The sequence below is a fragment of the Anomaloglossus baeobatrachus genome, chromosome 3, assembly GCF_048569485.1.
Source record: "Anomaloglossus baeobatrachus isolate aAnoBae1 chromosome 3, aAnoBae1.hap1, whole genome shotgun sequence".
NCBI classification, from domain to species: Eukaryota; Metazoa; Chordata; class Amphibia; order Anura; family Aromobatidae; genus Anomaloglossus; species Anomaloglossus baeobatrachus.
Window position 1 is genome coordinate 179,648,899 of NC_134355.1, and position 22,980 is coordinate 179,671,878.

Here is a 22,980-nt window from a genome sequence, read left to right on the forward strand (position 1 = left end):
CCTGCAGATAAACCATCTGGTCATCATACCATTATATATATACTGTATAAATATATATATATATATATATATATATATATATATATATATTGTAATCGGAGCTACTGCTGCCTCAGTTACTTGTAAAACTGTTCATTTTGTATAATAAATAATTGATCATTTTAAGCTATTTTACCATCTGCAGGGAGCACATCATGGTCACCTGTTCATACATGCTATTGGCGACCTTCCACTGTGCAAAAGCTTCAGTGATTAGGGAACAGATTTTCCTACCTGTATGCCAAATCCAATGAGGAGGTGGATAGCTTGAGGCTTGCTCATCTTGCTGGTCTGTTTTCTTACGTATCATGAGCAGGTGATGCCGTTTCATGTGCAGATGGAATGATGTAGTTCCTATTCCATTTATGCCAGGATGTACCTGGCATTTTTTCCAACAGCAGAGCATGAATAATGCAATAGGTTGGTCCTACGGCAACATGGAATTGTAGCGCCCAGGGAAGTGGGTACTCGGTCCCGGGCGGTAACAAATGGGAATGTCACTCTGTTGGCCGTTGCCTGGTTCCATGCCCTCGGCTCCTTTTTGTAAGGGGGGTATATTTACAAGGTGTGAATAGAATTATTATCATGTGATGCCACCTGTGGGTTGCGGTTAAGGATAGAGAACCGCTGCTGCTAAATGTGGGTACTCCCAGAGCTGGTGGTGATTGCAGCAATGGTGTTAGGCCCTCTGCAGGTCGGGCCGTGCCTGGGAGATGATAAGGGATAATAACGGAGACCACACCAGGTTGTCTTTAACAGTCTCTACTCACTTGGACCAAGAAGTTGCTGGTTCAGGTCCCGTGGAGTATCAGTGCCAATGTAGTGACCCAGGTTGCTCTGTACCTGGCACTCTCTGTTGGTTTGGTCCCCATAGCATGGAGCGCTTGGGGCCCGCCTGTCCGCCTTTTTGGGGTACAGTCTCCTCCGCACGGCGGGCACTACGAACTCTGTGGGGAGGTAAGTGTCCGAACCACGATCCTAGTTTACTGCTGATGCCCCCGGATTATTTGGTTCGGTGAAGTCCGTGAAGGTGTCCTCACCGGGCAGGTATTTATCAAGCCATGTAGAACTGGCACTTGATCTAGGGCCCTGTGCATGCTCCGGTCCCAGCGGTATTTTCGATACCCAACCTGGCGACCTCTCTCCTGTGCCCCCGGGTCACCGCTGCACGGACAAAGTTCAGGCACGCCAAAACACCTCTCCTGTGTGCCACCTTCTCTATACTCTCCCTGATTGCTGACCCCCCCACTAGGTGACCATCCCTTTACATGGTTAACCCTCTATGCCCGGTGTGGAGTGGAGAACTAGGATTTTGGTTGTGCTTTGGTGATATTGGCACTAATACTCCAGGTCCCAGGGGGTAGGTCCTGCATTCCCAACAGGATGCAGTTCCCTGTAGTGCCCTGAGGGTCTCATCGGCGCTACATTCCCCCTTGGTTAAACACAGCACGTCCTTGGGCTGTAAGTGAAAGAGAGTTTTTATTGTAACCGGAATAAAAAAAGTATTTAATTCAAACATAACATTCTTCCCACACAGGGGAGGCAATTCACTTAATCATTACTAACATTGAGTATCCCTCCATTCACCCATCACCCAAAAAGGTCCTGGTTCCCCAAAACTCTCTGAGGAGGCAGCTCACCGGGAACACAGGGGGATGTTACTTGAGGTATAGTTTTTGCCACAGTTAAAGAAGAGGGTTCCGCTCACAGTGGGGAAGTGCTGGCGTGCCAGGACTGTGGGTTAGAGTCAATGGTCTCAGGGGGTTGCAAGGCTTTGATGGCCCAGTCTTTGAGGACAACAAAGTTCACATTTGGGTGCTCCAGGGCCCACAGCCACAGCTGCTTGCGGTCCTCCATTGATTGTATACCCTGCAGGAATTGCTCAACCATCATTTTATTTCCTTCCTGGTCACCAATGGGGTCCATAAGCTTTAGGGTCAGCAGGGCTGCCTGCAACCTCAAGGCATAGTCCCTGATACTGTCCTGGGACCACTGTTTACAGTTATAAAATTCCATTCTGAGCTCTGAGTCAGTGCGAGTTTCAAAGGCAGCTTTGAGCTTGTCAAATATAGTATTTACTGACTTCCGATCGTCATTTGACGAAGTCTCCACCTCCAACTCGGCTGCACCCGTTAACAGTCCCAACACCACAGATGCCCGTTGTCTGGCGGTCATCACGTACATATCCAGTACAGTGCAAATTTTCTTTTTAAATCCCGGTAAGGAGTCGGGTTTGCCATCATATTGGGGCAGTTAGGCTGAGCCGGGTACATACGGTAAGGTGATCGGCACTATCGGGGCGGCTGCCACGGCTACGGGTGCTGCTGCTTGTTCTACTGGAGCAGGTCCCACCACGTTGTCATCGCCTTGCATGGCCTGGGAAGGCCCTGCGGCGCTCCCATCGTTCGGAGCCTGCATTCTCTGTCCCCCCTTGGTCATTTCTCACCACTCTCGCAGGGACTGGGGCACACTGGGAGCTTCCGGGTCAGGTCACTTCTGACTTCTGCCCGCGCACTCAGGACTCATGGGCGGGGCTTCTGCTCGCTCACTTCTGCAGTTTCCCGCTCTTTGGGGCACAGTGATGGCGCAGCCCATTTTTCAGCATTAAAGATGGCGGCAGTCTTTACACAAACAGTCCATATATAGTTCCTTAAGGCACACATCACCCGTGTTAACGGGCCTTGTCAGTATCCTGTTCGTGATGCCAGGAAAAAGGGGTTGTAGCAATCAGGGAAGGGGGTACTCGGTCCCGGGCGGTAACAAATGGGAATGTCCCTCTGGTGGCCGTTGCCCGGTTCCGTGCCCTGGGCTTCTTTTTGCAAGGGCGGTATATTTACAAAGGGTGGATAGAGTTAATGTCATGTGACGCCACCTGCAGGTTGCGGTTAAGGATAGAGACCCGCCGCTGCTAAATGTGGGTACTCCCAGAGCTGGGAGTTGACCCATGGATATTCAGGTTCACTGGGTTCAGCCAAACTGCTGTTAAAAATTTGGTTCGGTACCCGAACTTCACCCTCAACCTGATAGAAGGCAATGGGGACCCAAAATTTTGTGCTGTAAAATGGTCATAGTAAGGGCTAGGGGGCTGAAAAAAGAAACAAAATGGGGGTAAACGCAGGGCAATTGTCCTGCAAACAAATGTAGATAGGGAAATGTCTTAAACTGTTTGTGCCACCATAGCAATCATGGTTAAATAGGAAGTAACTTAATAAAATACAAATTTTACTAGTGCCCTCACAGAGCTAAAATTTAAGAGTGCCCAAACAGAGCCGGAACCGATTTTCAAACTTCCCCCACAGAACCAAAACTTAAAGAGTGCCCCTACAGAGCCTGTTTTCAGAGTACCCCCACACAGCCAAAACTTTGAGTACCCCCACAGAGCCTTTTTTTCAGCATACCCCCATATAGCCCTTTTAAGAGCAACCCCAAGAGCCTTTTTTCAGACTTCCCCCATAGAGCCTTTTTACAGAGTAACTCCGCAGAGCCTTTTTTCAGAGTACCCCCATAGAGCATTTTTTAATAGTACCCTCACAGAGCCATTTTTTTTTAGAGTACCCCCAGAGCCTTTTTTTGAAGAGTACTCCCAAAAGCCAACAAAATTCTGGGATGTATCAAAAAAAGCATTGAATCTAGATCAAGAGAGGTAATTATTCCCCTATACTCTGCCCTGGTCAGACCCCTCCTGGAATACTGTGTACAGTTCTGGGCACCTCAATTCAAGAAAGACATCAATATATTGGAGCAAGTCCAGAGAAGAGCAACCAAGATTGTAGAAGGTCTGCAGACCATGTCATATGAAGACCAGCTAAAAGAACTATTAATGTTTAGTTTGCAAAATAGAAAGCTGAAAGGAGACTTAATAGCGGTCTACAAATATCTGAAATTAAATCACAGAGCAGAGGAAATCACCCTATTCTCATTAGCATAAAGAAGTACAAGAAGGGATGCAATGAAACTAAAAAGAAGGAGATTCAGATTAGACTTTAGAAAAAACTTTGACAGTGAGGACAGAGAGTGGAACAGGCTACCGTGGGAGATAGTGAGCTCTCCATCAATGGAAATCTTCAAGTGGAAACTGTAGAAACTGTGATGATCTAAGGAAACTTGCACTCAGAGGGGTTGGACCCGATGGCCTTGAGGTCCCTTCCAACTCTACCATTCTGTGATTCTATGGTGCCGAGTACTCCCACGGAGCCCTTTTAAGAATATCCCCATAGAGACTGTTGCAGAGTGCCCACAAAGCCTGTTTTCAGAGTACTCCCACAGAGACTTTCTTAAGAGTTCTCACACAGAGCCATTTTTAAGAGTATCCACTGAAAGCCTTTTTTAAAAGTACCCCCAAAGAGTCTTTTTTAAGAGTACCCCCACAGAGCCTGGTGCAGGGTGGACACACAGAGCCCTTTTTTCAGAGAACTCTCTACAGTGCCTTTTTTCAGAGTCCCCCCCCCCCACAGAGCCTGGTGCAGCTTTTTTTCACAGTATCTCAAACAGTCTTTTTTCAAACAACCCCCACAGAGCCTTTTTTCAGTGTGGACACACACAGACTTTTTCAGAGTACCCCAGCAGAGATTTATTCAGTGTACCCCCAAAGAGCCTTTTTAAAGAGTACCCCTACTTGGCCTAATGCAGAGTGGCCACACAGAGCCTTTTTTCACAGTACCCACAGAGTGTCTTTTTTAAGAGTACTCCCCCATAGCCTGGTGCAGAGTACCACCACATAGCCCTTTTTAAGAATATCTCCATACAGTCTGTTACAGAGTACCTACACAGAGCCTTTTTAAGAGTACCCCCACCTAGCTTGGTGCAGAGTACCCCCACAGGGCCTTTTTTAAGAGTATCCCCACAGAATCTGGTGCAGAGTGCCCACACAGAGCTTTTTTTAAGATTATCCCCACATAGCCTGGTGCAGAGTACCCCCACAGAGCCTTTTGAAGAGTAACCCCACAGAGTCTGGTGAATAGTACCCACACAGAGCCTTTTTTCAGAGTACCTACCCTACAGAGACTTTCTTAAGATAACTCCCACAGAGCCTTTTTTTAAGAGTACCCCCACAAAGACTTTTTTTAAGAGTACTCCCATGGAGTCTTTTTTAAGTGTACCCCTACAAAGCCTTTATTAAGAGTACCCCCACAGAGCCTTTTTTAAAAGAGTACCCCTACAAAACCTTTTTTAAGCGTACCCCCACAGAACCTTTTTTAAGCGTAACCTTACAGAGCCAGGTGCAGAGTGGCCATACAGAGCAGTTTTTCAGAGTACCATAACAGAGCCTTTTTTCATAGTACCTTTACAGAGCCTTTTTTAAGAGTACCCCACAGAGTCTGGTGCAGAGTGTTCCTGTGGAGACTCAAGGCCTGGCCAAATATCTTGCCATGCGCAGTCAGCTTCCTAAGCTTGCCGCTATCTCCTCTCAGTGTGTGCCCGCTAAAAGCAGAGTGCTGCTAGCTGAGATAGTTGGTCCTTGAGGCCCTGAAGAAACAAAGATTCTAATCCCTGGCAGGTCAGTGGAAGGTTGAGACTCTGTCAGTTGTACCATCTTGCATTCTTGCTGGGAATGTAAATATGTTTTTGTCTTTTAGTGAACCAATAAAGTATTATCAATCTGTGTGTCTCCCTCACCCTGTGTTGTCTGAATAGTGTTCTGCCCACGGGAATAAGTCCAAGTATTCAGTGCGATGAGCCCAGGTCCGTGTAGTTTTTCTGAAGACAGCCAGGCCAGCAGATGAGAGCACCTACTGACACTTGTGTCTCCACAGCTCCCACAGAGCCTTTTTTAATAGTACACCCAATGGAGCCTGGTGCAGAGTGGCCACACAAAGCCTTTTTCAGAGTACCTCTACGGAGTCTTTTTTAAGAGTACCCCACAGAGTCTAGTGCAGAGTAATTACAAGAGCCTGTTTAGGAGTCTGCAGAGAGAGGAGAAACCTAATACTGTTCATCAAACAAGCAGCGTCCTGTCCTTCCACTAGTCAGATTACAATAGCACTGCCCCCCGTGATCTGGCAGTTATACTGGCCAGGTCACATGGTGCGCCAGCCAATCACAGCCATGCCAATAATCAGCATGGCTGTGATGCCAATAATCAGCATCCATAGCCAAAACGCTTGTTGATTGTTGAAACTCTCAAGCACAGCCAAAGTTTACTCAGCATTTGATCAGCACTCAAAGTTTGATCTTGACCACATACTTCTTTGAGAAGTACGTGTTAAGATTTGAGCACCGGACACGGTACAAATCTTGATCTTTACAGTTCAGGTTCGCTCATCGCTACATTAAGGCACTGCAGAACCTCATTTACCAACAGCATATGCGGCATTACTTGCTTCAGAGCTGACTGCAGGAAAAGCTTATTTGGCTCAAGAGGATGTTTTTGACACACATCACCGGCACCTTTTTACCACCCACCTGACTCCAACCATGAGGTTTGTCCTGGCTCAGAGTGCAAATACCACTGACAGTTTCCCTACCACGTTGGCTCTCAGGGCCTGCATCATAAATTGGCATTAAAATCATGTTATCCATCTCCTTGGGCATCATGTCTTCTGAGAAGGAAAGGCCGACTGTCCTTGTGTTCCAAGATATCAACTTTAAAAAGTTCTTCTAGTGTAGTGATTTAGTGATTTACTGATTTTGGACAAATTCTATACAGTGAACTTTTTTAGATTCACATTTAAGACAAAATACTTCACAAAAATGAGCCAAAATAGAACACTTTTATTTATAACATATTGATGGCATTGATTATATTTGTGGAACATTTGTTTAATGTAACAATGTAGATTTATTGTATTATACCGTAATAAAGATAGCAACTGAGATTATTCTTTAGTACAAGGTGAAGTAGGGTTTTCTTTATATTGCTCCCATTCCCATCTCACATTCTCCTAACAGCTCCATCAGATCCCGAGTCAAACTATGGTCTCTTCCATGTGTAACTTTCATGATCTGAAAGGCCTGAAAAAAATGAAGAATTATAAGAGTGTAAAAAGAAGAAAAGATTTTAATAGTAAATTGTTCTAATGTTGTATTCCCATTTCAACAATTCAAGGTAACTTAATGTCATTCTTATATACATATTCTGTGTATGCATTATACTGACAAAAGTATTTGGACACCACTCTTAACTCTTTAGGCCTCTGCCACACTCACGTGAATTTCACGCACGTGCCGAGAGACACGTATTTCCCCTGCGTGTTGCGTGCAGGTAAGTACGTGTCTCTGGTACGTGCGTGACACGTGTGTTCTACGTGTGCTATCCGCGATAGCACACGTAGAACCGGTAATTATTATACTCACCTGGTCCTTCCTGATGTCCGCGCTGCTGTCCGTGGTGCTGATCCTCGGTCTCCAGCCCTCCTGTCTCCCCGCTGCTGCTGCTGCCAGGCAGTGAAGTGAATATTCAATGAGAATAATGAGCGGCGGTCGGCAGCAAGAGGCAGCAGCGGCAGAGACAGGAGGGCTGGAGAAGGTGAGTTAATGTTTTTTATTTTTTTCCCTGACATGTGTGTTTACTCCGGCGCGTGTCACACGGGACCGCATCCACACTACACCCGTGTGGTACGGGTGCGGGCCGTGTAACACCCGTGCTGCCGGAGAAAACACTGACATGTCAGCGCTTTGAAAATCGCACACACGTACAAACGCACACGGACACACGTTCCGTGTGGTTTTACGTGTGTGTGCCTGCTACCATAGGGTAGCATTGCTGTACATGTCTCCGTGCCGCCGGTACGTGTAAAAAATGACAAACACGTGCCGGAGGCACGGATGTGTGGCGCAGGCCTTAGATTGATTTTGTCCATATATTATTGATAACAAAAATCTAGTGACATAGACTATGATGCCACCAAGCATTTGTAAACCTGCTACTATGTATTCCTCCATATCCGCAAGCTTTTGCTAACCATAGATTAGTAGCTTTATGCCTATGCATAGTTTACACAAAAATCAATCAGTGGTGTAGGCTGGGTTATACAGAGCTCAGCATTCAGAGAATTGCTAGATTACCAGGAGCTAAAACAATGACTTATCAAAACTATTAAAAGTAGCCCAGTAAGTGATACATGACTGGAATCAGGGTCTCTTCACCTACATCATGTCACTCTTATATGGGGAAGCAAATTTCCCTTCAGCAGCAGGAGATTTTTTTTATTTTTACGCTTTTGGTTTCCAGTAGCCAAAATGGTTTTAGTTTTTCCATCAACATAACTACAGTGCTGGCCAAAAGTATTGGCACCCCTGCAATTCTGTCAGATAATGCTCAGTTTCTTCTTGAAAATGATTGCAATCACAAATTCTTTGGTATTATTATCTTCATTTAATTTGTCTTCAATGAAAAAAAAAACAAATTTGTCATAAAGCCAAATTAAATATAATTCCACACCAAACATAAAAAAGGGGGTGGATAAAAGTATTGGCAGTGTTTGAAAAATCATGTGATGCTTCTCTAATTTGTGTAACTAACAGCACCTGTAACTTACCTGTGGCACCTAACAGGTGTTGGCAATAACTAAATCACATTTGCAGCCAGTTGACATGGATTAAAGTTGACTCAACCTCTGTCCTGTGTCCTTGTGTGTACCACATTGAGCATGGAGAAAAGAAAGAAGGCCAAAGAACTGTCTGAGGACTTGAGAATCCAAATTGTGAGGAAGCATGGGCAATCTCAAGGCTACAAGTCCATCTCCAAAAACCTGAAAGTTCCTGTGTCTACGGTGCGCAGTGTCATCAAGAAGTTTAAAACCCATGGCACTGTGGATAACCTCCTTAGATGTGGAAGAAAAAGAAAAATTGACGAGAGATCTCAACACAAGATTGTGCAGATGGTGGATAAAGAACCTCGACTAACATCCAAACAAGTTCAAGCTGCCCTGCAGTCCGAGGGTACAACAGTGTCAAACCGTACTATCCGTCAGCGTCTGAATAAAAAGAGACTGTATGGTAGGATACCCAGGAAGACCCCACTTCTTACCCCGAGACATAAAAAAGCCAGGCTGGAGTTTGCCAAAATTTACTTGAGAAAGCCTAAAACGTTTTGGAAGAATGTTCTCTGGTCAGATGAGACCAAAGTAGAGCTTTTTGGGAAAAGCCATCAACATAGAGTTTACAGGAAAAAAAAAAGAGGCATTCAAAGAAAAGAACACGGTCCCTACAGTCAAACATGGCAGAGGTTGCTTTGCTGCCTCTGGCACTAGACTGCTTGAATCTCATAGAACACCTGTGGAGAGATCTCAAAATGGCAGTTTGGAGAAGGCACCCTTCAAATCTCAGGGACCTGGAGCAGTTTGCCAAAGAAGAATGGTCTAAAATTCCAGCAGAGCATTGTAAGAAACTCATTGATGGTTACTGGAAGCGGTTGTTTGCAGTTATTTTGGCTAAAGGTTGTGCTACCAAGTATAAAGCGGGCTTTACACGCTTCAATCTCGCTAGCGAGATCGCAAGCGATCGTACCTGCCCCCGTCGGTTGTGCGACACGGGCAAATCGCTGCCCCTCGCGCACAACCTCGCTTACACCCGTCACATGGAGTTACCTGTCCTGCAACATCGCTCTGGCCGGCGATCCGCCTCCTGTCTAAGGGGGCAGGTCGTACAGCGTCACAGCGACGTCACGCGGCAGCCGTCCAATAGAAGCGGAGGGGCGGAGATGAGCGGGACGTAAAGATCCTGCCCACCTCCTTCCTTCTGCATTGGCGGTGGAGGCAGGTAAGGAGATGTCCCTTGCTCCTGCGGTGTCACACACAGCGATGTGTGCTGACGCAGGAACGAGGAACAACATCACTAATTAGAAGAGAACGATTTTTTGTTTTAGGACGACCTCTCCATGGCAAACGATTTTGGCCGCTTTTGCGATCGTTTTAGGTCGCACATAAGTGTCACACACTGCGATATCGTTAATGACACCGGATGTGCGTCACAAACAACGTGATCCTGATGATAAATCATTAACGATATCGTAGTGTGTAAAGCCCGCTTTAGGCTAAGGGTGCCAATACTTTTGTCTGGCCCATTTTTGGAGTTTTGTGTGAAATGATCAACGATTTGATTTTTGTTTCATTCTCTTTTGTGTTTTTTCATTGCAAGCAAAATAAATGAAGATAATACCAAAGAATTTGTGATTGCAATCATTTTCAAGAAGAAACTGAGTATTATCTGACAGAATTTCAGGGGTGCCAATACTTCTGACCAGCACTGTATATGAGAGCTTTTTTTGTGGAATCCAGTCCTGATGCTAGGAGTCCCTTGGTCCCGACGTGTTTTCCCCTTCATCAAAATTTCAAAGGTTCCTCAGTGGACTTTATTCCGGCCTCCAGGCATAATAGCCCAAAAGAAGATCTGTGGCATCGGTGGCGGCACCCATTCATATGCCCCTAAGCTAAGTGATTGATTATTTATGCGCATACCTAATGTTATAGTCTTTTATCCACTGCTATATAATGGTGTGGATAGGGCAAGTGGAAGGACAATGTGGAGAGTAAGCAGTCGTGGAACGGGGTGCCATATGAACCTAGGGCGTTGAAACCTCTGTTGCTAGGCAGGGATAGGTTTTAAGCAGGTTGCAATTTCTAGGCATTTATTTGATAGCACCCCCATGTTGTTGTTGACTACCATACATATACCGCTTTACTTATTTTAATACTAGAAGGTGGCCCGATTCTACGCATCGGGTATTCTAGAATTTACGTATTGTGTAGTTCATGTATGATTTTTGTTATATATATATATATAGATGTTGTTGTGTGTAGTTACCAAGTGTTTGTGTAGGGCGCTGTACATGTTCTGGGTGTTGTCTGGGTGTGGCGGGGGGTGAGAGCGGTGTTGTATGTGTGTTGCGTGTGTTGCGTTGTTTGTGGAGCGCTGTGTGTCTGTAGCGTTGTGTGTGTGTTGCGCGGTTTGTGTGGGTGTGGTGTGTTTTGGGGGGAGGTATGTTTTGTGCAATGTGTGTGTTGCACAGTATGTGCGTATATTTGTGTGTGCCGCGGTGTTTGTGTGTTGGGTGTTGTGTGTGTGCGGCGTTGTCTGTGTGTGTGGGTGTCTGTGTATGGCGGTGTTTGTGGTTCCCAGTGTGTGTGTGGTGTGTTGTGTGTGTGTTGGGGGGGAGGTGTGCACCTCCCATCGTGCTCCATCCCCCATGCTGCGCACCCCCCATCGTGCCCCATCCCCCATGCTGCGCACCCCCCCATTGTGCTCCATCCCCCATGCTGCCCACCCCCCATCGTGCTCCATCCCCTATGCTGCGCATTCCCCATCATGCTCCATCCGCTATGCTGCGCATTCCCCATCGTGCTCCATCCCCGATGCTGCACACCCCCCATCGTGCTCCATCCCCCATGCTGCGCACTCCCCATCGTGCTCCATCCCCCATGCTGCGCACTCCCCATCGTGCTCCATCCTCCATGCTCCACATTCCCCATCGTGCTCCATCCCCCATACTGCGCACTCCCCATCATGCTACATCCCCCATGCTGCACACCCCCCATCGTGCTACATCCCCCATGCTGCGCATCCCCCATCGTGCTACATCCCCCATGCTGCGCACCCCATCGTGGTCCATCCCCTATGCTGTGCATTCCCCATCGTGCTCCATCCCCGATGCTGCGTACCCCCCATCGTGCTCCACCCCCCATGCTGTGCACTCCCCATCGTGCTCCATCCCCCATGCTGCGCACTCCCCATCGTGCTCCATCCTCCATGCTGCGCACTCCCCATCATGCTACATCCCCCATGCTGCGCACCCCCCATCGTGCTACATCCCCCATGCTGCGCACCCCATCGTGCTCCATCCCCCATGCTATAATAGTTCTCCTATTATACTCAGAGAGGAATATAATAGGAGGACTATAATGTGTACCGGGAGCCAGTGTACGCTGGTAACTATGACACACCTCGGGTAACTAAGGGACCTTAGTTACCCGATGTGTATAATGGTTACCAGCGTTCACCGGCTCCGTCAAGATCCCAGCATCGCAAGGTTATGTCTGGCGCTGCTGGGATCGTGACGGAGCCGGTGTACACTGGTAACTATGATACACATCGGGTAACCAAGGGACCTTAGTTACCCGATGTGTATAATGGTTACCAGTGTTCACCGGCTCCGTCACGATCCCAGCAGCGCAAGGTTATGTCTGGCGATGCGTGCGGAGGGCCGGGGCGAGTGGCCAATCCATGCGGAGGGCGGGGCCAGGCCGAGGCGAGCGACAAATCCGTGGGGGGGGGCGGAGGCGAGGCGAGCGGCCAATCCGTGCGGAGGGGCGGGGCCATGGCGAGCCCAGCGGCCAATCAGCTTTGTGTCACCGTAACACAATTTTGGAGCAAGACAGACAGACAGACAGACAGAATAAGGCAATTATATATATAGATAGGTAGAGCATGATGTACTTTATATAGTCACCAATAGGGATTTTTGGTGGAACTGATTATATTACAGCGATTTTTATGTGAATTTTTTTTTGTCTGTTATACGAAATTTGGGATTAATAAATTGCTTGGTTTTAAGGTTAAAGTATTTCTGTGTAACTGTAAGAAACTGCTTTGAATTGACTTATTGTTTTTTCTATATATATCATATGGGATAAACATTTGTTCAGACAATTATTCAGCAATATCACTTATTTTTCTCATATATATATGTATATATGTATGTGTACATACTGTATATATATATATATATATATATATATATATATAATATATAGAAAAAAGAAAAATAAGTGATATTGCTGAATAAATGTATTTAAATGTATATCTAATATATATATTAGATTTTGGCTATTTACATTTGGAGAAAAGGATGGAGGGAGGGGGTTGACTTATACGTATATATTATTTTTTTCTGGGTATTTTTAATTAGTCTCCTGCAATATCTTGATCACTTATGTAACATATGTAACAAAATAGAACAATGGATTGTGAAATAGATTATCTCCTATGAAGCCCAGCCACTGGCTGGTCTTCATAGAAGTTTTTATATGGCAGTCATCGGGGCCTTTAGAAGGCCGTTAGCAGTCTTAGCAACCAATGGGCACTCCAAATGCCACCAGAGCCCCTTTTCACACATGCGATGTAGGGGACACAGCTAATAGGAAAAAGGTGCTGTGTTCAGATGAGACCAAGATAGATCCTTTTAAGCTCAATACAAAGCGCTATGTGTGGCAGACACATGGACAAAAATGTCGGTTTCTTTATGGTAAAGTAAGAAAAAAACACAATGGTCACTGCAATTACTTAAAACTGGCAAAAGCAATTTTCAATTTAAATATACTGAATATCAACTAATAAAAATTACCGTAATCAAAATTGAAACCAGTGCCTAAACAGAAAAAAATGGAAATAGCCTGGACAAAGATGATGGTTTTTCTATGTTTTAAATGGCCCTTAGTTGATCTTGAGCTACGGCGATTTTATAGATGATAGATCTTTAGAAGGATCGATCTTGTACAAGTCTAGATAGGTCCAACAGAGTTGTTCAAGTAACAAGTCATCGGGTTGCTAGTCTTAAGCTGGTGTCACACATAACGACGACGACAACGACGTCGCTGCTACGTCACCATTTTCTGTGACGTTGCAGCGACGTCCCGTCGCTGTCGCTGTGTGTGACATCCAGCAACGACCTGGCCCCTGCTGTGAGGTCGCCGGTCGTTGCTGAATGTCCAGCTTCATTTTTTGGTCGTCACTCTCCCGCTGTGACACACACATCGCTGTGTGTGACAGCGAGAGAGCGACGAAATGAAGCGATCAGGAGCCGGCACTGGCAGCTGCGGTAAGCTGTAACCAGCGTAAACATCGGGTAACCAAGGGAAGACCTTTCCCTAGTTACCCGATGTTTACGCTGGTTACCGGCCTCCGCTCTTGCTGCCAGTGCCGGCTCCTGCACTGTGACATGTGGCTGCAGTACGCATCGGGTAATTAACCCAATGTGTGCTGCAGGAGAGCAAGGAGCCAGCGCTAAGCTCGGCTCCCTGCTCTCTGAACTGTGACATGTAGCTGCAGCACACATCGGGTTAATTAACCCGATGTGTGCTGCTGGAGAGCAAGGAGCCAGCGCTAAGCGCGGCTCCCTGCTCTCTGAACTGTGACATGTAGCTGCAGCACACATCGGGTTAATTAACCCGATGTGTGCTGCAGGAGAGCAAGGAGCCAGCGCTAAGCGCGGCTCCCTGCTCTCTGCACATGTAGCACAGCGACGTTATGATCGCTGCTTCTGCTGTGTTTGACAGCTAAGCAGCGATCATAACAGCGACTTACAAGGTCGCTGTTACGTCACCGAAAATGGTGACGTAACAGCGACGTCGTTGTCGCTGTCGTTTAGTGTGACACCAGCTTTACCCTCTTCACTTTATTACTTCTCTTCTTTAAACCATGATCTACTTAATCAATAATTGCACTCTTTGCTTGATGTGTTCAAAGTAGGCAAGTTGTAGCTTGGCCATCTTTGCTTCGAGTGACATCTGGCATGATTTGTCCCAAAATTGAATTGTTTGTTCTTCCTGTGATCCATCTGATTGACAACATCCTTCTAAAGCATCACATTTTGAAGGCATGAATTCTTCTTTTTTCTTGTTTCTTTATTGTTCAGGTTTTTCATCTGAATGTTAACACATAAAAGACCAAACTATGTACGGGCTGTGTCTTCATTGCCAATTAATTATTCCTTGATTTGAAGACCTTGCCTGGGACGTCATTGTTGATTTGCTAATAGCTGTTCTCCTAGTGATCATTGATCTGAGTAGATTTCAGTCCTTTACAACTTCCAGTTCGTCGCCAGCCATCTCAAATGTATCCCAGTAAAGCTTGGCAGTAGTCAAAATTTTGGTCGTCTTTGTGTTGAGTAGCAGTCCCATGTTCGAGTTTTTAATTTTGATACTCTGTAATAAGGCCTTCATTCCATCTAGCGTGTTGCTATCAATGGTGTATCATCTACATTGTGTGCAGAATTATTAGGCAAGTTGTATTTTAGAGCATTTTTTTTTATTATTGATCAACAACTATGTTCTCAATCAACCCAAAAAGCCACCCGGAGGGATATCTGGCTATTTTCTGTGTCGAGACTCCTAACATTGGCTCCACGGACCTTTTTTGATTTGCATACTTCCCAGGGGGCAATGCACCTAGGATTTCACTATGTTGAGTGCCTTTGCAGGCTGCCGGCAGTGTTTTCTCTGGCTGGACTCCCCGAGATCAGTGATTGTTTTGTCTTGCTAGTCTACTAGGCATTGCTCCCACCTAGCCAGAATCCTACTCCACACTGATGAGGGGCAATACCCCAAAACAGCTGTCTGTGGGTGGATACCTGGCCTTGTATTTCCCTTGTCATATCTTTTTAAACTCATCAAAGAGTTGGATATTAAATAAAAGGGCCACTTAATATGGTGGTTATGGTGGTCTCCTTAAAAAGAGCCACTCCTTGGCTAGGTTCTTCCCGGAGGGATATCTGGCTATTTTCTGTGTTGAGACTCCTAACAGAGGCTCCACGGACCTCTTTTGATTTGCAAAATTTAGAAATAAACATTTCTGACATGCAAAAACAAAATAAAAAATAAGTGACCAATATAGCCACCTTTTTTATGATGACACTCAACAGCCTACCATCCATAGATTCTGTCAGTTGCTTAATCTGTTTACGATCAACATTGCATGCAGGAGTCACCAAAGCCTCCCAGACACTGTTCTGAGAGGTGCACTGTTTTCCCTCCCTGTAGATCTTACATTTTATGAGGGACCACAGGTTCTCTATGGGGTTCAGATCAGGTGAACAAGGGAGCCATGTCAATATTTTTTCATATTTTAGACCTTTACTGGCCAGCCACGCTGTGGAGTAGTTGGATGCATGTGATGGAACATTGTCCTGCATGAAAATCATGTTTTTCTTGAACGATACCGACTTCTTCATGTACCACTGCTTGATGAAGTTGTCTTCCAGAAACTGGCAGTAGATCTGGGAGTTGAGCTTCACTCCATCCTCAACCCGAAAAGGTCCCACAAGTTCATCTTTGATGATGCCAGCCCATACCAGTACCCCACCTCCACCTTGCTGGCATCTGAGTCAGGGTGGAGCTTTCTGCTCTTTACTGATCCAGCCTCTGGCCCATCAAGAGTCACTCTCATTTCATCAGTCCATAAAACCTTTGAAAAATAAGTCTTAAGATATTTCTTGGCCTAGTCTTGACATTTTATCTTATGTTTCTTGTTCAAAGGTGGTTGTTTTTCAGCCTTCCTTACCTTGGCCATGTCCCTGCGTATGGCACACCTTGTGCTTTTTGATACTCCAGTAATGTCGCAGCTCTGAAATATGGCCAAACTGGTGGCAAATGGCATCTTGACAGCCTCAATTTTGATTTTCCTCAATTCATGGGCAGTTATTTTGTGCCTTTTTTGCCCAACACGCTTCTTGCGACCCTGTTGGTTATTTGCCATGAAACGCTTGATTGTTCGGTGATCACGTTTCAAAAGTTTGGCAATTTCAAGACTGCTGCATCCCTCTACAAGACATCTCACAATATTGGACTTTTCAGAGCCCGTCAAATCTCTCTGACCCATTTTGCCAAAGGAAAGGAAGTTGCCTAATAATTAAGCACACCTTATATAGGGTGTTGATGTCATTACATCACACCCCTCCTCATTACAGAGAAGCACATCACCTGATTTACTTAATTGGTAGTTGGCTCTCAAGCCTATACAGCTTGGAGTAGGACATGTATAAAAAATATCATGTGATCAAGATAATACTCATTTGCCATTCTGCACACAGTGTATGTATTTAAGATTGTTGATTATTTGTCCTGCAATTTTGATTCCTTCTTTTTCAGCAAGTACAGCCTTTTTAAAAATAGCTTCTGCATATAAATTGTCGCAAAATGGTGACAAGTTGCAGACTTATCTGATGCCTTCCTGTACTTTGAGTCATGTCATGTCGCCATGTTCCATTTGGACTGTTGCTCCGTGGTCAATGTAAAGTTGCCTAATGAAACTATCAGATGGTTTGGCATACCGTTGCGAGACTAGCAGGAGTCATACGCAAGTGGAATCATACCCTCAGTGTCAGCCTGCTTCTTGCTCTGTTTAGACACTTGTCTGTACAGAGGGATGAAGCAGAGCTGACATTGCTCTCCTGCCAGTGTTGAGAAACATGTGACGTGTCTCCGCGGCATTCTTGTTTTGCATATTTTCACAGGGGGCCTTGTTCTAGTGTCACTGCATTGAGAAACACGTGATGGTGTCTCCGCGGTGTTGGATGTTGATCTCCCCGAGGTCAACCATCCTTACCTATGTAGTCTTCTACAAGGCATTGCTCCCACTAGCCAGTTTCCTACTCCACACTGATGAGGGGCAAATACCCCGAAACAGCTGTCTGTGGATGGATACCATGTTTTGGTATAGGCTGTTTCCTTGACTGGAGACTGCCCTTCTCGTGGTTGTTCCTTCCCAGTGAAAGACCTAGCTAGTTTCCTGCCAGCATTGAGAAACATGTGATGGTGTCTCCGCGGCATTCTTGTTTTGCATATTTTCCCAGGAGACCATTGTTCTAGTGTCACTGCGTTGAAACACACGTGATGGTGTCTCCACGGTGTTGGATGTTGATTTCCCCGATGTCAACCACCCTTACCTATGTATTGCTCTCCCTGTGGACTACGTCGCACTAAGGATTTTTTTTATAATAAAGATGGAGTCTCTAAATGTTTTTTATGTTTTATCACTAATAAAAAAAAAATTGTGGGTTTTTATTTTTTACTGTTTACTAAAAATTCATGGTGGCAATATCTAATTTGGTGTGACACCATGAATTTCTGACTTAGTACCAGCTGAGAATACAAAGCTGGTATTAACCTCTTTATTAGCCAGCGTGCCATCGCCATCAGGGCCACTGGACGAGCCTGGTAAAGCACTTGGAAATGGCACTTAGAAACAATGCGCCATTTCCAGGGGCGGTTGCGTGCTACAGTTTGTAGCATGGGGGGACCAGAACACTTGGACCTTACCACGCTGAGAATCCCAGCCCCCAGCTGCCTGGTTTTACCAGACTGGCAATCAAAATATGGTGGGAGCCCACCCATTTTTTTTAATTTTTTTAAATAAATAATAATAATAAACGGGAAAAAAAATAATGGGCTTCCCTGTATTTTGATTGCCAGCCAATGTAAAGGCAGGCAGGTGGGGATGGCAACCCGTAGCCATCCGCTTTATCTGCACTGAGAATCAAAAATACCGTGGAGCACTGTCATTTTTTTAAATTATTTATTTTTTGTTACACTACTATATGTGTGAGGGACCCAACAGCCAATCACAGATGCTGTCACACAGAATGGGTGTCTATGATTGGTTATTGGAGTTACCTGGAATCTGCCCATACATTCTAGATGCTAGAATGTATGGGCTAGTTTCAGGTTACTCTAGCATCCAATCACAGACACCTACTCTGTCACAGCGTCTGTGATTTTCTGTTATTTTAACAGTAAAATAAAACAACACAGAGAAAAAAATATTTTATTAGAAATAAAACAGAAGACATTTAGGACTCCATCTTTATTACCCAAAAAAAAGCTCCAACGTAGTACAAAGGCGGGCGAGCATCTTCAGCTCTGCTACATCTGTGTGAGAAGACAAACACAGGTCTGCTCACACAGACTCAGCTGAGAGCTGTCAGAGCCTTCACCCGAGTGCACAGCTGAGGCCGTTCAGCTGTGTCCCCGGGTATCCTCGACTGATGTCACTGCAATACTGCCGTAAAGTGAGCGCTTGTCGGCAGTGAGAGCGCTGATGTCAGAGTCAGGGTTACCCGACGGCACAGCTGACGTCATTGACTGTTGGGTCCCTCACACACATAGTAGTGTAAAAATAAATAATTTAAAAAAATTACGTAGTGCTCCGCGGTATTTTTGTTTCTCAGCGCAGATAACGTGGATGGCTATGGGCTGCCACCCCCATCTTCCTGGCTTTACCTTGGCTGGCAATCAAAATATAGGGAAGCTCAGTAATTTTTTTTTTAATTATTTATAAAAATATCTAAAAAAAAATGCGTGGGCTCCCACCGTATTTTGATCACCAGTCAGGTAAAACCAGGCAGCTGGGTGCTGGGATTCTCAGCATGGTAAGGTCCAAGTGTTCTGGGTCCCCATGCTAAAAACTGCAGCCCGCAGCAGCCCCTAGAAATGGTGCATTGTTTCTTAGCACCATTTTCAGGCACTTTACTCGGCTCGACCAGCGGCGCTGATGGCTGTGGCACGATGGCTAATAAAGGGGTTAATACCAGCTTTTTATTCTCAGCTGGTACTAAGCCCGAATTTCATGTTGTCATGCGGCTGAGCGGATGCAGGATGCATCGTGGGACCTGTAAGTATAATGACAATATTTATTATTAATTATATTCTTTAGTTTACAGCCCCCCAAACCCCATCCCATAACTGTAAAATCCAAGCTCGAGGTTCAGAGGCAAGTTTGCGTTATCTCTGACCCCGAACAGAGACTTTACAAACATTGGGGGGTTCACCCATCACTAGTCTTTACATGAGATATGTATTCTGGACAAGTGACAGTAGTGTAAAGCCTTACTTTTGTACAAACTTATTACTGCAGTGTGGAGATAAGCTCTATTCCTATCACATCATTTTACTATGTGTTTTTGTAAATTATCACATTTGTAACTTTTTTCTCTTTTTTTGTGAAAATCTATTGTAAAATTTGTAAAGAAACTCCTTCTTTCTTCTCCTTTCTTATATTTATGCATATGGAGTGGTCTTTCCCCCAGTTAAAAATATTGCCTGATATATATATATATATATATATATATATATATATATATATTATGTGTATTTATTGTGTCTGTAGTATTACATCACTGAGTTCTTTGTGTTTTTAGTGACACCACTGTGCTTATTTTATTGTACTGTGACATCACTGTATTTCTTTTTTTTTTTTAAACATCTTTTTATTGAATTTTAACCGAATTTCTTTTACAATCTGCTCTTATACAAAGAGCATTTCATTGATGACATTATAATCAAAACAGTCCCGCCCACCCCTCCCCCCGCTCTGCGTGCGACCAGAAGCAACTTAAAATGGTAACTTATGTAATTGGTATGTGTCCATTGAGCAGTTCAAGAAAGTACCAAGAGGTCTGTCCAAACTGAGATTTAAGTCTATCCTTAAGCACTGTAGCCAAGTTAGGTATAAATAAAGACCATGTTTCAAAGAAACGCTTAGTCAACTTCTCCTTATTCGACAGTGCATCTAGCCAGTCCATTTTGAATATGAACATTAGTTTTGTTTGGATAAACGCTAGAGAGGGTGCTTCAGGATTTACCCAGAGATGTAGGATACTTTTCCTAGTGGCCGAGGCCCAAATAGTTAACATTGCCCTGGTACCTCTCGGAAGACTTTGTTGAGCCTCCTCCAACATGTTAAAAATCGCCCACTGTGGTGTCAGAGCAAACTGAATATTGTATGTGTTTTGTAAGACTGAGTGAACGCTTCTCCGTACTCCCTGTATCTGAACACAGTCCCATAAGTGGTGAAACAGGTCAGTGTCTCTTAGGCCACATTTAGAACAAGAGTATAAGGCATTTGTGTCCATTTTTGATTGAATTTTTGGAGTAATATATGCTCTATGTAGAATCATCAAGGCCATATCTGTGTAGCTACTGGACGACAGAAATTTACGTTGCAACAGCGTGGCTTGTAAAAAATCCTTTACCTTGCTAAGGCACCACATGCGTCACTCCCCTCGTACATCGGATTTGATTGGCTATCGCCACGTTTTTAATCTCCCACCTCCCTACACTTACCACTCCCCCCTGACGAAGGCTTGGACGCCGAAACGGCCGTCGGGTGACGCAGGTCACAGTGCTCTCCGTTTATGTCTGCCAGGTATGTCTGTCGGTTCATGCAGTGTATTTTCATCTTGCACACACAATTGTATGTGTAACCGATTGGATCTATTACGGTCCGGTTACTCTGTATTGGATGCCCCTGGTGGACAATGTTTACCATCCCAGTAATTATGGGTTGGCACTAATTTTAGTGGTATACGGTTTCTATTACATTATATCTTGGATTGCCTGTGTCTTGCTCTTTCACTTGTGGCTGTGCCGCAGCTTTTACCTTCCCTGACTTAATAAAGATATCACTTTTGCACACTATGGCAATTGGTCGCGTTTTTCTCTCCTTTTAATTGTTTACTAGCGACCTGCCTGGGTCCTCAACCTCACCATGTAAATTCTATACTTAATCTATGACATATGATATTGTACTAGTCATGGTGTGGCTGTGGTCTATATTTGTCAGCTAGTATTTTAGTAAAGATTTTAAAATCAGAGTTGAGTAATGAGATGGGTCTGTATCCCTCCACCAGTAGTGGGTCTTTTCCTGGCTTAAGTAATACTATAATGTTTGCCTCATTGAACCTGTCGGGAATTATTCTATCTGTGACTATCTTATTATACACTGCACATAGATGAGGACCGATAGAGGCTCCCAAGATCTTATAATATTCGTTACTAAATCCGTCGGGCCCTGGGCTTTTGGCTAGTTTAAGAGTGCCAATAGTTTTTACTATTTCTGAAATATTTATAGGGGCGTTTAGTACTACTCTTTGTTCCTCTGTCAAGATGGGCGCTACGGTACCATGGATAAAATCAGCTTCCCCGTCAACCTCCCTCGGTTCCGCCTCATACAGCGAGCCAAAGAATGCCCTGAACTCCTCCACTATTTCCTCATCTTTTGTTACCATGGTACCATCTTTCTTTTTAATTTTGTGGATTCTAGTGGTGGTTCTAAAGGGTTTGGTTAAAGAAGCTAGTAATTTCCCAGGTTTGTTGCCCCATTTAAAGTATTTATGTTTCTGGTAGTCTAGGTTACTAAGTGCCATCTCATGGGCCAAGGTGTCCGCCGCCTCCTTGGCCTCTAAGAAATGTTGTTTTGTCGCATCCGTGTTGTTATTTTTAAAATCTTTATATGCCTGCGTGAGAAGTTTTTGTGCTGATATAGTTTGTTCCAGGAGCTTTTTTCTCTTATGGCTGACATATGATATTATCTGACCTCTTACTACTGCCTTGGAGGCAGCCCAATACAAACCAGCGTCCCCACTATGCTCGTGATTATCCTTCTCATAAAAGCTCCAGTAGTTTTGTAAAGAAGCTTTGAAATCCTCAGATTGATATAAATATGAAGGAAACCTCCACCTTCTTTCCCGTAGTATTGTGGTAGATAATAACAAATTAAAAGTAACCGGTGCATGATCCAAAATACAGATGTCTGGGATGTTCGAGGAAAGTAAATGTGGCATCAGTGCTGGGCTTAGTAGCCAATAGCCAATCCGTGTATGTAAGTCATGGACATGTGAATAAAATGTATAATCTTTATCTATTGGGTGCTGCATGCGCCATGTGTCTATTAGTCCCAATTGATTGACGAGATATTGCAAACCACTATGGAGCGCCAATAGAGGAGATGGCTGGGGACTTGACCTGTCTAAAATTCCATCATGAGCCTCATTGAAATCTCCGCCTACAATTAAATTAGTCATATCCCAACCTGTGATACTTTCGATCAATCTGGCTCTGAACTGTGGATCAGGAATATTTGGTGCATATGTTTGCTAAGTTGTAGATAGTGCCCTCCATTTTCACTTTCACCAATAATAATCTCCCCATAGGGTCCTCTGAAACCTCCAGAACTTCATGACTAATATGCTTATTGATCAATATAGCTACCCCTCTTTGTTTTCTCGTAAATGACGCTTCTGCGCATACGGCATATTTTCTGCTGTGAAGAAATGGGTAATTGCCCTTCATCCAGTGTGTTTCCTGCTCTCACAGCCGAATGTCTCCAGGGGCTCTCCATCACTGTATTTCTTAATCTTATGCTATGACATCACGGCATTTATTCTGAACTGTGACTTCACTATTAGTATTACCCTTATATTGTGACATCACTGGGTTTTTTTTCTGTACTGTG

At 44.7% G+C, this 22,980-nt stretch overlaps 1 protein-coding gene across 5 annotated transcripts in view; it reads right to left on the minus strand.

The window, feature by feature from the left end:
- Positions 1-6,735: 6,735 nt before the first annotated feature.
- The window catches only part of SMYD3 (SET and MYND domain containing 3), a 1,114,514-nt gene continuing 1,098,269 nt past the window's right edge, over positions 6,736-22,980 (minus strand). For all 5 annotated transcript variants that reach the window (XM_075339604.1, XM_075339603.1, XM_075339607.1 and 2 more), the window contains one exon: positions 6,736-6,990. In XM_075339604.1, coding sequence (XP_075195719.1) covers positions 6,889-6,990 — 102 coding nt within the window. In that variant the 3' untranslated portion in view covers positions 6,736-6,888. The remainder of the gene's footprint in view (positions 6,991-22,980) is intronic.